This window comes from Halichoeres trimaculatus, unplaced genomic scaffold (genome assembly GCF_033239565.1).
Source record: "Halichoeres trimaculatus isolate MK-OKI-2021-1 unplaced genomic scaffold, fHalTri1.1 fHalTri1_scaffold_11, whole genome shotgun sequence".
Taxonomy (NCBI): domain Eukaryota; kingdom Metazoa; phylum Chordata; class Actinopteri; order Labriformes; family Labridae; genus Halichoeres; species Halichoeres trimaculatus.
In genome coordinates, this window is record NW_027437189.1 from 21088039 (window position 1) to 21102140 (window position 14102).

The window sequence follows — 14102 nt, forward strand, 5'->3', positions numbered from 1 at the left end:
ATTTTAGCAGCACAATAAAAATAGTGAGGTATGTTTCTATTTTGTACACAGGTTATAAACTGACACATTTATTCATGTAAAAAAATACTCGTTTTTGAAAAATAACACCCACATGATAACAAACGCAAAAATATTTATTCCTGGTGTATGTGCTTAGGAATGTGAAAACAATCAAATATGACACACACACACACACACACACTAATTCACACGCCACACTCATTCACACTCAGCTGTCAACAGCTGTAATCTGTAGACGGCCTCATCTCGGCGCTGTCTTTCCGAGGCCAGCCTCTTTGTAAGCTGTGAGGATGAGAAGTAAACAACGACTGTCATTTACTCACTACAGTTAAAACACTGAAATAAGGTGAAGATCAAGAAACTCTTTTTCTGTTATTAATGTCTGATATGCACCCCATCATGTGGAGTGATCTGCTGGTCTGCTCGGTCTTCAGCAGTCAGATCCTCTCTCCCGGCCCCAAGCAAGCACATTTCTGTTGCTCTCTCCCTTCCATGTGAGGATGTTTGAGTGGGGAGGAGACAAGCGCTGACACTTAGAAGTTCGGGATATTGGTGAGCTGAGGGGCTTTGACTCTTTTCTTCCTTTCCGCTTTTGTGCAGGACCAGAGCGGTCACAATCCATCACCCTCTGCTGAACCCCTGGGGGCCTCCCTCTGCTGCTCAGGGATTGAAGAGGAGGACATGGCTTCTTCACGCATGAGAAGGAACCATTTGCTGGTCTTTTAGGGCAGGCGATGTGTTGCTGGTCCTTCTCGTGATCCCTGATGAATTTTGAGGAGTTGGCCTCGCTGTTTGCATCAAGCATAAGCTCCACCCCCTTTGGGTGAGCCTTGCTGTGTCTCCCAACGGGACTGCTGCATGCCTGGCTAGGACTACGACTTGCAGGGATGGTTGAAGGCGTTTTGGTCCTGTTAGCATAGTTATTACTGCCTTTGGTTGCCAGTGAGGTAGAATCAAGCCTGAGGGTGTGAGAGGATTTGGAAAGTCTGGCTCCGTTTTTGACCAGTGATTTCACATTTAGAGAGGTGTGATGACGTGAGCTGAGACCTGATGGTACTTGAGACATATTCCTGTAGAAGGAACAACAGAAGACTGTTTAGATTTGATGTATTCCATGCTAATCAAATCAAAGATAAAGCCTACACATCCCAACTCTATTCACTTTGGTGGTTTAGAAAACTTTGGACTCAAATCCAGGGCAACAATGGAGGACCATCCAAAACAGAGGGAGGCCAGGGTATATGCTAAAATCCTGAGGTTGATTTCAAAACCTTTTTAAGTCTTTTTCAAAAACCTTTAAAAAAGTTTTAAGACTTTATCGCAACTTTCAGTTGTTGTTGGAATCCACTTTTTAAAAGTTGTAGTTTACATTTTTACAGAAATGATGTAAGCTAAGGAGAAATAAAGCTTGAAAGAACAAATGAAACTAAAGGCAGGTTTATCCACACTCTCACAACAAGAAACAGCAGTTATTCAAGGCCAACCTGCTGAAGAAAATGAGAAATTATTTAATCCTTTTTCAAAATTTAGGACATGTGCCGGAGATTGCGTGATTTGCTTTAATGTTGTATTTGATTTCTCTTTATGAAACTAGAAATGACGTTAATTTATAGCTGGTGTTTATACCGCTCACAATTCTTATTGTTGTATTTTATTGTAACTTAATGTACTAAGTTACAATAATGTATTTTTTTTATTTTATTCTTTTTTATTTTTGTATTTTTCTACTGACTCCATGGATTTCTGCTGTTAACACAACAATTTTCCAGTTTGGGATCAATAAAGTAACTCTATTCTTTTCTATTCTATTCTATTGTAGAACTTTATTGGCCGAATGTTTAACGTCCCAATCAGGGGACAGTTGCAAGGAGGAAAATAAATATCCATGGATATTTTTGGGGTCAAAGCTTGAATGCCTATGAAACTTAATACCTCATAAAACCACAATTAAGACTTTTTAATACTTTTTAAGGCCCTGCGGACATCCTGGGAGGCACATTAAATAAATATGCCACTGAATGTAGGACATAACAATGAGATACACTGGTAAATTGACAGTGATGACAGGCCTTTCTTTGGTTCCATTACAGGATAACATCCTGCTCACTAGACATTTTCCTCTATGTAGAAACTTAGTTTAAACTTTTTCATTTATATAAATGTATTCAATCAAAATCCTACCTGTTTTGGCAGATGAGTAAAATTCCATAATTCTACAATTTTATTTGGCAGATGTTTTGTCCAAGCTATGTACAACACAAGCAGGAAATAAGACTGGAGGGGTTTTAAAGTTGTTTTACTGGACATATTCACCTTTAAAGATAGGACAGCTGTAGAAGGAGAGGGAATGTGGGGAGCAGATAGTGGGAGGGAAATGTAGCAAATGTTGATAACCAGGACTCAAACCAGTGATAGCTGTGATGTAAACAATAGCCTCTTTAGACTGAGAGCATGCTAAAACCACAGGACCAACGGGCCCTACGTATTTTTAACCTGGCATATGCAAATAGGTAATAATAGTGCTTTGCACTATAGTCCTGATACTCACTTCCACAGGTGTGTGTTGACATGGTGCTCCAACATGGCACTGAGGGCAAACTGCAGGTGGTGCCATCGCCTGTCAAAGGTGAAGATACTGCAACCCAAAGTGCGGCATCCAAAAGTGCAGAGCTACAAAAGAAATGGTTTCAGAAACACAAACACATTACATAAAAACAGGCATTTTAAAGAATTTATTGTCAAATAAGTGATCAATTTCTTTTCTGTGTTCAGTTAAAAAAAGAAAAGGAACAGAATTTGTGTGCTTCTCTCCCAGTTTGTACATCAAACCAAAGAAATAAATTCACTTTGAATTTCTGTTAAAAAAAAACTTTTAATTTAAAAATGCTAAAATTATTATTATTGTTGTTGTTATTATTACTTACCCCTAGAGGTTTGGGATGCCAGGGTGTGGCAGGCAGGTCCGTGGCTTCCTCCTGAGTGTCTGCTTCATCCTCATCACTCGAGAGCATAGTTTGGTTGAGAGCGTAAGAAGGCTGGATCTCCACCTCTGCTGTGCTGTCATTTTCTTTGCCTGAGAAACTCTCTAACGGAGCTCTGGACCTGGAGTAAACACAAAAACAGCATTTTTTTTTTTTTTTTCATTTTTCTCATTCTATGTATGTTCCAATAAAAAGAAGTCATTGTGCTCCCATTTTTACTACCTGCTACCACCTGTTAATCAAAAAAGTGAAAAATATTCTTTACCTTGCAATGTGACAGCTGCTGTTAAGGTTGTTTTTACTGCCCTGGGTTGTTTTATCTTTTAAATGTTGCAGTTTGTCCTTCATTTTAACAGAAAGCTGCTCTATATTTTGTCCCGCAGAGGATGCTCTTGGATGCTCTGATGTTTTCTTCTGCTGTTGGAAGAAATCAGTCTGCATCAAAAAATGAAAAGACAGATGCATTTCATCCCATCCAAAACACAGTGTGAATCCTTAAAGGTGACTTCTTAATGTAAAAAAAACTCACAAGATGAACAGGAGGCAAAATCAGAAGTACTGGGAATAAACTGTTGACAATTTAATTCAGAGCTCACCTTGCACATAAGCTCCTGGCTGCATAGCTTCTTCCTTTCTGGATCAGGACCTTCACTGTGTTTGTTCAGGTCAAATTCTTTCTCTATGGGAAACAAAGTAAACACACAAATATTTCAGCAACAGCAGGACACACACACCCAACATCCTCAAGCTAGTGGAGAGACTTCAAACAACACATATGAACATCTCTCCCAACATGTAAATAAAACTCTTATAAACCTCATCCTATGACATCTCAAATACTGGACACAAACTTCGGCTAACGCACTGACGGCTGAAGGGCTCTCCACAGCTAAGAGGAAGGGCAGAGAAGCAGCAGGAGAATTCAAACAGATGTCGACTCACCGAGGTTGTTTTGGTTCATCCGGCTGTAGGTTCTCATTCCCCGCAGGGGACTCTGAGTCTGACTAGACTGTCCAGCTGTGGGCTTCTGTGTAGAAGGTCTCTCTGATGGCGATGTGGAGGGGGAGCACAGGCCAGGGGGCAGAGGCCCTGAGTGCCAAGGGGGAACCCTTGGGCGAAGCGTGGAGGAGGAGTGAAGATGGAGGGGAGGAGGGGTGTCCTGAGGAAATGTCTCCACTGAAGAACTGCAGAGGTAGGAACATGACTTAAAATTAGAATTATCAAAAGTCAGAAGTAAAATCCAAACTTAGGCCTTGGATACCTAAGTACCTCTCTGTTCCCTTGGTAGGCCGGTTGACAGGTGAAGCTTTTGAGAAGCAACCACGAGCATCATGACCTCTACTAGCTGCCTGCTTCTCTGTAGAGATGGAAACATCAGAGGTAGGGTGGCCAGAGCGAGGTTGCTTCTGACAGGATGAATCTGGTGAAGGACTGCACGTGACAGTGAGATGACCATGCCGCCTTTCGCAGTGCTTCTCGAAGGCCTGGGGCTTCACCACCTGCCCACAGTGACTGCACACCACCAGGTATATCTCATCATGTGCTGGGCAGTGACCATATATGTGCATGTCTAGAAAGGGAAAACATGAAGTAGAGTTAAAGAGAGATTTAATTTTAGATGGCACTGAATGATCACAGATTTTGAGTTTCTTGGGTCTGTTTTGTCTTCACCTTCCTTCATGAGGGTCATGGTCTCACAGTTGGTTCTCCCATACTTGCTGCTGTCTTCAGTATTAGAACCAGCTGTACAGAGAGCAAAAACATTAGGCATCATACACCAAGATGTAACATGTAGGTATAGCTTTTACACAGAAGCAGGTGTAATGTGACATCTGGAATGCTTCGCTGATGAAACACGGAACAGTTAATTCACATCAGCGTTTCGTCAAGTTAAGACGTTTTACTCTCGTGGGTTTCTTCAAAACTGATGTGCTTTCTTTAGCCTTATCTGTCATTTCGACTATCCAGTAACTCTTCCTTGTCAAAGATTTTGACCAGTAAAATCAGCTGTGGGCAAATTGGTCGAAACGTTTTCATGTAGTGTTATTGTGTTAGGTGAGACAGAAGCTGGCGGGTTTACGCTAACGGCGTTTATGCGTATGTAAACTGCTGTCCTTAGGATAACTGATTCATAAAGTTTACGTATTAAAAGTGCCCAAAACAAAATATTTGGATCATTTTTTTAAGAAATCATGTATTTTTCACATCGTTTTACATCCTTAGATAACTCACACTGCACTAGGACCCAGCGGGTCTTTTGTTTGGGTCCCACTTCATGCAGCTCTGTGAGTAACGTTAACGAATAAATAAACCCCAGATAGCTGACATTGGAGTGAAATAAAACCAAGTGTAGGGCAGGGGGTGCGACTCACCGTCAGATGGAAAAATATTTACTCCATCTACCCAACAACTCCAGTTTAATCCGACAAAATCGTCGAGATTAGGATTTCGCCGATCCACCGCGGCCATTGCTGTTCTTGCGCGTTCATGACACAGCACGGGCACGCGCAAAACATCCGTGTCTCTGAGCTCGCGGCCGTTTACTCCGTCTCGTGCTCCTGATCAAACAATACTTTATTTACAATCCAGTGTTTGCGTGTTTGCTACTCACTTTGCTAAGTTAGTTGGACCCGTTTTATGACTAGAAAAACAAATATCCTCATCACGACAATTTATTGCTATCATATTTATCCCAATATCAAAAAAGGGGCAACAAAATGCACATTTTTAATAAACAGTTAATGAGCTAAATTGTTAATATTTTTGACTTTTCAGATGACTTGACTGACTTTTGAATCCCTGCACTACTAAACTGACTACTTAAATTGGATACTTCTAAAATTCCCAAAATGAAGCATTGTTCTTGGAAGGCCCTGTTCTATTGTATTGTTCCCTTTTTGTTTGTTTTTCGTCTTTAAAAAAAAATAAAAATTTGTGAGTGTTTTTTTATTATTATTATTATTAAAAAAACTGTAATATTGAAGAGTGAAATAAGTATTTGCTTGTATAACTGACTGAAGCTCTACAACATTGAAAAAATCTTCAATAAAAATATATATATGGCAAAAAAATTATTAATATTTTTGCGCTTCTTCATCATATAGTTATATTCTGTTACACAGGCATCATATCACAATTTATTTCCAACAATTTAATTAAAAGTGTGACATCAAGTGTGACATTTAAAAAAAAAAAAAAAAAATGTTTTTTTTTATTATTATTAATAAAAAAATGTAATATTGAAGAGTGAAATAGGTGTTTGCTTGTATAACTGACTGAAGCTCTACAACACTGAAAAAATCTTCAATAAAAATGTATATGGCAAAAAAAAAAAATTTTGCGCTTCTTCATCATATAGTTATATTCTGTTACACAGGCATCATATCACAATTTATTTCCAACAATTTCATTAAAAGTGTGACATCAAATCAATATAATTATTTTCTTACTGAAGCAGGTCATGAGAGCTTATTTTACAGTCTATGCATGAGAGGCATGAAAGCCAAGCAGATTTAAAGAATGCAAAGTAAGCTTACCAGTCTTGAAGTTTAACAGTTACAGTTGTTAGAAGAAATGGATCAGGCACTGATGTTTTACAGCTGCTTCAATGACAGACCAGCCCATTGTGTAAGTGACCTGCGTGTGATTGGACTGGTGAGGGTCAGGAGGTTCATCACAGGCCTGTTGGTGGGTGTAAAACTACCCTGGGAGGGGCAACGTGTACACCACCTAGTGACTGTCTTCTGAATTGAATGTACATCTGTAAAGCTGGTTTTGGTTTCTGAATGCCTCATCAGCTCAATGACCAAAACTCAGACAGCCTCTCAAAGTAACAGACATTATTTACTTCTCTAAAAAAAGAAAAAAAAAACACATGTGAGCTACAAACAGTGAAACAACAAGGCAATGATTCAGACACATACATACCAATCCAGTACCGGATTTTAATGCTGCACAGTATTTTATGTCCAAACAGTTCCTGACTCTTAAATACATGCCAGTCTCATTTATTAGACACTTCTATCAACACAGGGTTTAATCCAACTTGAAACTGTGAAGCAAGCAAGGCTGTATTAAAGAAATTACAATGATGCAAATAACCATGGAAAAAGCTTGCTTTTAACATTTTTGGGTGTTCAAAAGAAGAAATATAAAGCATCTTAATAATTTAAACATATCAAACAGGGCAGGATAGAATCCTGTTTGCTATGGGAAAACATCACAATTTCAACCTTAGAAGTGTAAAATGTTAAAATCATAAAATAGTGACAAAAGCAAATGTGCCCATAACATTCAGATATCACTTAGCTGCAAGTTTATAATTTTGGCTGAAATGGGAGAAGTGAGATGACGAAATGCAACATGAAATTGAACAACTCAAAGAAAAATTACAGCCATTATAAGTAATCTCATAAAGGCAACAAAACAATGTTATCTACTAACTGCAGCTCATCATTTGTTAAAAAAAACTCTCCTAAGCCAGCTAATTTATTTTTATTACTTCATTTTTTTAGTCTGATTTTGTAAAGAATGGATTTAATTGAAACTTTCATATAACAGGCTATTTTGTATTTTATAACTGTAATGGCCCTGAGTTTTTTTATCATTAAGTTTATACATTTTTATTAGGAGCTTTGCCTCATCATGATTAATCACAAAAACACAATATCTGGGGTTAAATCTGTAGTATCACCTGAGCTGTGGGACAGGTTGTTTTGAAAAATGGGTAAAAAACAAACAAACATCTTAGAGCCTTTTTCAACCCCTATAGTTTCCTTTGGCTATTTGACCATAAACTTTGTACCTTCAAAACAGGACTGAAGTCAATGCAGCACTAAATATAAAAAGAATACAGAGCATACAGAAGCACTTGGTTTTTGCAAAATAGATTCACAACCTTATGCATTTTCTTTTAATAATTAGTACCCAAATGACTTATTTAATAACTCTACTTGTTGAGCTACAGAGATGAAGAAGCAGTTATGATGGTCCGACTCCCCCTTCTGCATATGTGGACTGGTCGGCTGATTTGTGGAAAGGTGTCTCCTTGTAAATGAACCAGCAGTTTCCACCCCACAGGATGAGGTTCAGAAAACCAAAAATCTGCCACAGTGAGACGGAAGTCAAAACCCATGCAGTAGCACACACATGAATGTTATGTCAGATAAAGACGCATTTTGACACAACTTACCACTGAGGCATTTAGTCGGCCCATGTGAGGAACAGCACCAGGAGTGCAAGTGTTGGGATCCTTGCAAACAGCCAGTAAGGTGACAATAGTTGAAGGACTGGTAGCCCACTTCACATCTGACAAGCCTTTAGCCCATGCAGAGGAGGATGCCAACCACAAAAAGGCAAAGGCTGCAGTTATCAAGAGGTCCTTAGAGAGAAAAAAAAAAACATAATCAGTAGTAAAACCAAGGCTGTCGCACCAGTTGGTGCAATTCAGAAACACACCCTCACCACTGTCCTATTTACACATTTCTGTGAAATGCACTCCCTGACCCCCGGAAAGATTTAAGATGAAGTAAACTCCACCAGCAACAATACAAATTCTATCCATATCAGTGTTATCACTGCTGAGTTTTACAACTGCTTGAGAAAACATGTTTGATGCAAACCTACCACAATGGGGCCACGATTAGATCCTCTGTATACATGCTGGTAGCCCAAGTAGAGGATCAGTGTACCAGTGCAGTAGAGGAAGGCCAATACTCCAATGCAGACAAAAAACTGTGCTGAAGACGTGTGGTCTCCAGTCAGGTACATAGGAGTGGTGGTAGTTTGATTGGTGCAGTCAGGAACACTATACGGGTGCTGCATCAACCTGTGCAAACACAGAATAATTTCTTTAATATATGCAATCCTAAAAGTAAACACATGCTCCTGCTCATTGTTAACAGGGTGTGAACATGGCTCTGTTTGCTCACACAGACACACCTGAACGGGTAGCCAAACTCTGCATGTATTTCTTGACTCGCGTGCCCCTGGCATGTGATAAGGATGCTGGTTGTGCCGCTGTAGCCTCCTGTTGTAGCAAAGGCAAATATGGCAAACACCTGCAGCCACAGACACATAAAAGAGGACACAGTTAGGGCAGATGACAGAGGGGCTAAGAAAGTCATCACACACATGGACACTTCCCTTTATTTAACACATCTGACAGGAAATCCTTGTCTTAGTCTCATATAGAGGATGTTTTCACTGTGAAAGGAGTGCAAAGTTAACACAGGAGCCACATCCTTGAAGATGAAAGCAATCATCAAGAAGGTTTAAATTAAAGTTACAGAACAACCAGAAGTAACTCCTGCTTGCAGGTTAAGGCAGTATTAAATGGTATGACTTGGCTTTGGATGCTGAAAGTATTTTCATTAGTAGCAAAATAAAAAAGGTAATTTTAACAAGCTATCCTAAATGTGTTAGGTCAACATGTGAAATTGCTTATCTGACAGAAATATCTAGACCGATAAACTACTGTGCGTAACATGATTGAAACGGTGTTACAGCTCACAGGATGAGTCGCACAGCTTACCCAGGCGTGCAGTAAGTCACAAGACATGCCTCGGAATCAATTTGAAAGGTATTTTTGCTACCAGGGATGGAAAGCTCGCGTAGATGTTACCCCGCCATTGACCATATGGTAAAAAAAGATTTGAAAGAAACGTACCCATTCTAGTACACGAATGAATGCCAGCGGCTCCTTTAGAGGACCCAAGTCAAGAGAGAACCCCGAGCTGAGCACTTTCTGTTGAAAAAAAAGTGAAGAAAATGTTAAATACAGCCGTTATACGGCGAAACAAGTCCCACACTAATAAGTATGTCTGGTATTAGTATGCGCCATGAACCGTTTTTTCACTCTTTGTGTCAGCGACATTACCTGTGCGACAGATTCCATCGTTGTTCCGATGATTAAACAAAACCTTCTGGTGTCGACTATTTGTCTCCTTTTCCGAGCTAAGCTCTTTGGGGCTCTTCTTTGGGCTTGTCAAACTTTTCTTCAACTTCAGCGACTCATAGTAGAGAAAACGTGAAACGTGACGTCATGACGTCGAGAGGGGCACTGCTGGTACAGGGGGAGGTAGATCAGCTTTTTTAAAAGGCAGGCCCTTCTTTTCACACATGCAGCATTTTTGTCACAGTATGGACTGGAGGATTTTGAGGAAGTTTTTTTTGGCGCTATACCCTTTGGTGTATGTATGCTTTTAAATTTTAACACAGGTCAGGTGGCTTTTGTTAACCCTCTAAGGAAAAATCATTTTTTCTGATCATTCTATTAACCACAATCTATCTATAAGGAGACTTTCGACAGAATACAGGTTTAAAATTGGCATTGATTCCGACTGTAGCTCCTGCAATCTATGTCCTGAAAATGTTGTAGGCCTACATTCATTTTGGTATTGATCTCTTGTGAATAAATTCTGGCAAAAATTCTGTGATTTCATTGATAATAACATAGTTAAATATTTTATATTACTATGGAAAAATGCAATGTTTGGACTCAAGGGAAATGGTACACACAAAAAACAAGTGTTTATTCCTTGACAAATCTTACTGTTATACTAGCCAAATGCCATACCCATAGGTGTAAAATGCCAGGCAAAAGACCTTATTTAAATACTTGTATGAATAAGTTCAAACAATATACAAATCTCCTTAAATACTCAGCAAAACAAAAAGCACTTAACACTGTTTCAGCTTGTAAAATGATTGTAGTCTCTGCATAGACCCTCATTCCCCCCAAGTATTTGATGTTAACTTGTTTGATCTTTTTTGTTTCAATTATCAATGCGCTTTATATTTTACTAAATGGAATAATTAATCACTTGAACTATGTATATGCAAATTTTATGAATGATATTAAATCTGAAAAAGTGCAATAAAGTTTGATTTAAAAAAAAAAGGTTAGGTAAGTTTATAACAGTCCCTTCCCATTTTTTATCTATAAGAAGTCCATGATCCTTTTTTTGACACGAAAATGTATTTAAGTTGCACAGGACATATGAACAGCTCATAGATCATAGAAAAAAGTACTCTGCCAAATTATTCTTTTCAAATTAATGTAACACTCGAGTCAGATGGAGGATGCAAATATGAGACAAATTTGCATCATCCATTAAATCAGAGGATTTCACCAAGTTGTCGCTGCAAAGTTATTCCTGGAGTACAATTTTAAAAAGAAATTAATTAAAATCTTAATGGAGTTTCACCAACAACAATTCTTTCATATTAAATTGTGCATCCAGTTTAAGTGGTGAAAGTGGCTCTTAAAAAACTAAGGAATAATAGAAATGTGTTTGTTGCATCAATGAATGTTGTAATTTGTATCTATTTCTGCATTTATGTCACCCTGTTCAGCACAGAAGGCATTCACCCAGTGTTATCATATAATGTTTTTTTTGTTTGATTCTCAAACAAATTCAAACTGAAATATAAGAACAACTTATAGATTTTCATTCATAAAACTTATGTTTAAAAGTGGAAAAACTTTGCAGCAGGAATACTCTGTCATTGGGTGAAAAAACACAGAAAAAGGGGAATCAGAGGCAGAGGTGCAGTGATGCACTACCTGGAAGCAATTACTTTTAATCATTCATTTTTCTTATTGAGAGGACATACTACTATGTCATGCATTTCTGCCCAAAATTAAAACATTTGTGTACCTTGGGTTTTACCACATTTAAAAAATTGCTTAAACTAAACCAGGTTTGTGAACACTAAGTGAATAGTTTCAAATCATAAATCATACACTGACGTCCATGTGGGCCTTGTGAGAATTATATTTATCTTTCATCGTGCTGGTTTGGTCAAAGAGCAATGGAGGTGAGTGTCAGGGTCTGAAAACTTCCTTCTCTGGTTATTCTGCCCATGTCTTGTGAATGTCTGCTGAAAACAACAACAGCAAAAGAGATGGAAACTGATGTCTTTCTTTTTTTTACTGCAATATTCTAAATTTTCAAGTTTCAGAGAACTGTGTAGAAAAAAACACTTCATTTATGTAATAATTGTTTCAGAAAGTCTAACTTTTTAATACTTCTCTATCACAGTTCAGTGTCAAAAAGTGCACCTGGAGCTAGTAAACAGCAATGGCAATAACTTTTCACAAGAGGTCACCATTTCCTCAGTCAGGCAGTCACAGCCATGGTAAATTAACTCACTCCACACTGTTAAAGAAACTCCTTAGCAAATCTTGTGTTTCCCATGACTGTCACCAGTGTAGGCTGATCTCTGCACATGCCAGTCCATGAAATTCTCAATTTAGGTCAGTGGTGCTTATTATTATTTATAAGTATGCTAAAGGACTGTAGGCACATTTTGGGCCTTGACAATGATTTTGTATCTCCATCCATGCAGTCAGAAAAAGAAATTATACTTCTTTATTGGAAAGTTAAATTTCTTTTCCACACTTGGAGCATCTCAAAAGTATAAATGTGGCTTTGTTCTCCATCTTTTAATAGTCGACTGGGCTGCCATGGGGGAGGGGCTGCTTCTCTTTTGAATAGTCCATTTGTGGAGGAATGCTGCTCTACGGATCAAATTGTTTGGCTTGCTGACTGAATCTTGGAATTTAGACACAAAATTTCAAAGCAATACATGATGTTTTTTGGTTCAAATGGGTACATTTAAGTATGACTGAGGAGTAAGTTCAAGAGCAAGGTTTCAGGATTCTTGCAACTAAAGAAACTTGCTCCACAGCTTTTTATTTTTGGCACTGAATTGTTATGGACTCCCAAGCTTGTCAGACAGGTTGGGTTGCACCAACGAGTAAACAAGAGGCTAATCAAATACCCAGCAAGTCAATCTGATCAGTACCTGCTGCCTTTCACGATAACAGTTTCAGTCATAGGGCCTGCATGACAAAGCTACAGTGTCCCAGCATGAACAACTGCAGGTTTCAGGAAATGATGAGTCAGTCATACATTAGAGAAAGTTTATCCTACATATCCTTATATTCAAATCCCTTTTTTGTGCAAGTTGAAGTTGGTCACTCTCGCCCATGGCAGCTTTGATTATGGGGATTTTTTTTTTTCCCCTGCAGCACATGACCAGTGGTCATGGGTTTGTTGTGACCCGTTGGCCTATCACATGAATACGTTTAATCAAGAGAGCAATATGACCTATTTTGACTAATGCAGTTAAGAAATAGAATTTGATATGATATAAGATCACAAATTTGAAAACACAATACTTAATACTTGAATCTTCAGTAAAATGATTCTACATATGCTAATAACATATGGAAGAAAGGTTGTTGTTCCATGGCCTTGTTTTTTTCAGTGAGATAAGCTGATGTCAGAGTTGTATTGATTGTACCTGAGCCTGAATGGGGGAAACATAAATTTAATACTGCTCATTTAAATACAAATGTTTTAAACAATCCAAACAAAAAATGAAACTACCTGACTTCAAGAATTTTGTGTTGATGGATCGAGTGTTTCATTAAGTGATGTTTAATCCCTTGTTTTGGCACTGCCAAACTGGAGCAGGTCCAGATGTTTAACCCCCTCTCAAGTGTGGTATTAAACAAAGGCTTGTAAGACACATCCCTGTTTAGAAGGCACACACATCTGTATACATCTGACATATTACCCAGTCTCGTATTGCCTGTACCTTTGAATTGTAAGCCATTTAAACAATAGTTAGTGCAGCAAAGTGAAAAAAGCACACAAAAACGAGAGATTAACCATGCCAATTTTTCACGTTTTATCTCTCTCATTTAATTATTTTTTTGATAAACGTCTGGTCACTTTATGAGTGTCAGATGTGACTTAACAGGGCTGGGCCCATGAATTATAAAGCACCACTAGTTCAAGAAAATGACTCTTCACTTCAGATAGTGTTTCAAATGTCACAGTTAGTCCTCAGCTTACGTGTCATGAACAGTTAGAAAAATTAAATGGCAGAAATATAGATTTTCACAGTGTTAATGTTTTGTTCAGGTGCATGAAGTTATATGAAAGCGCTGCACAACCTATCTTATCAGGCTTTAACATCTCATTTTTAGCCTCCTGTTGTCCTTAATTGTCACCGCCCCTTTCAGGATTCAACCAATCGAAAAGCAAAAAGGTGAACCAGAGGGGAATGCCAGCCAATCACAGAGCC

At 38.5% G+C, this 14102-nt stretch overlaps 2 protein-coding genes across 4 annotated transcripts; both read right to left on the reverse strand.

Annotated features, from left to right (window-relative positions):
• On the reverse strand, positions 1-5542 carry atxn7l2b (ataxin 7-like 2b). Of its 3 annotated transcripts, none has more exons than XM_074682523.1 (9): positions 5375-5542; positions 4674-4745; positions 4272-4572; positions 3945-4186; positions 3599-3681; positions 3268-3416; positions 2946-3123; positions 2570-2691; positions 1-1091 (listed from the first exon to the last, which is right to left on the reverse strand). In XM_074682523.1, exons 1-9 carry the CDS (start codon positions 5469-5471, stop codon positions 452-454), a joined length of 1884 nt encoding a protein of 627 aa, XP_074538624.1. In that variant the 5' UTR covers positions 5472-5542; the 3' UTR covers positions 1-451. The 3 variants fall into 3 exon arrangements, with proteins under 3 accessions (XP_074538624.1, XP_074538622.1, XP_074538621.1); XM_074682521.1 differs by having other exon boundaries at positions 2-1091; positions 3268-3419; XM_074682520.1 differs by having other exon boundaries at positions 2-1091; positions 3268-3437.
• Positions 5543-6438: 896 nt separating this feature from the next.
• sypl2b (synaptophysin-like 2b) lies at positions 6439-10052 on the reverse strand. The gene is made up of 6 exons (XM_074680530.1): positions 9880-10052; positions 9670-9747; positions 8943-9061; positions 8628-8829; positions 8194-8382; positions 6439-8105 (listed from the first exon to the last, which is right to left on the reverse strand). Exons 1-6 carry the CDS (start codon positions 9895-9897, stop codon positions 7983-7985), a joined length of 729 nt encoding a protein of 242 aa, XP_074536631.1. The 5' UTR covers positions 9898-10052; the 3' UTR covers positions 6439-7982.
• Positions 10053-14102: the final 4050 nt, after the last annotated feature.

Bases quoted from the DNA above. Each gene is read 5' to 3' on its own strand.
- atxn7l2b (XM_074682520.1), bottom strand. From the start codon at position 5,471: ATGGCCGCGGTGGATCGGCGAAATCCTAATCTCGACGATTTTGTCGGA. The intron at 3,682-3,944 runs GTGAGTCGACAT...TGTTTCCCATAG, and splicing joins GATGAACCAAAACAACCTCG to AGAAAGAATTTGACCTGAAC. The intron at 2,692-2,945 runs GTAAGTAATAAT...TTTCTTTTGTAG, and splicing joins GGCATCCCAAACCTCTAGGG to CTCTGCACTTTTGGATGCCG.
- sypl2b (XM_074680530.1), bottom strand. The intron at 9,062-9,669 runs GTACGTTTCTTT...CTGTGGCTGCAG, and splicing joins TCATTCGTGTACTAGAATGG to GTGTTTGCCATATTTGCCTT. The intron at 8,383-8,627 runs GTAGGTTTGCAT...TTTCTCTCTAAG, and splicing joins CTAATCGTGGCCCCATTGTG to GACCTCTTGATAACTGCAGC.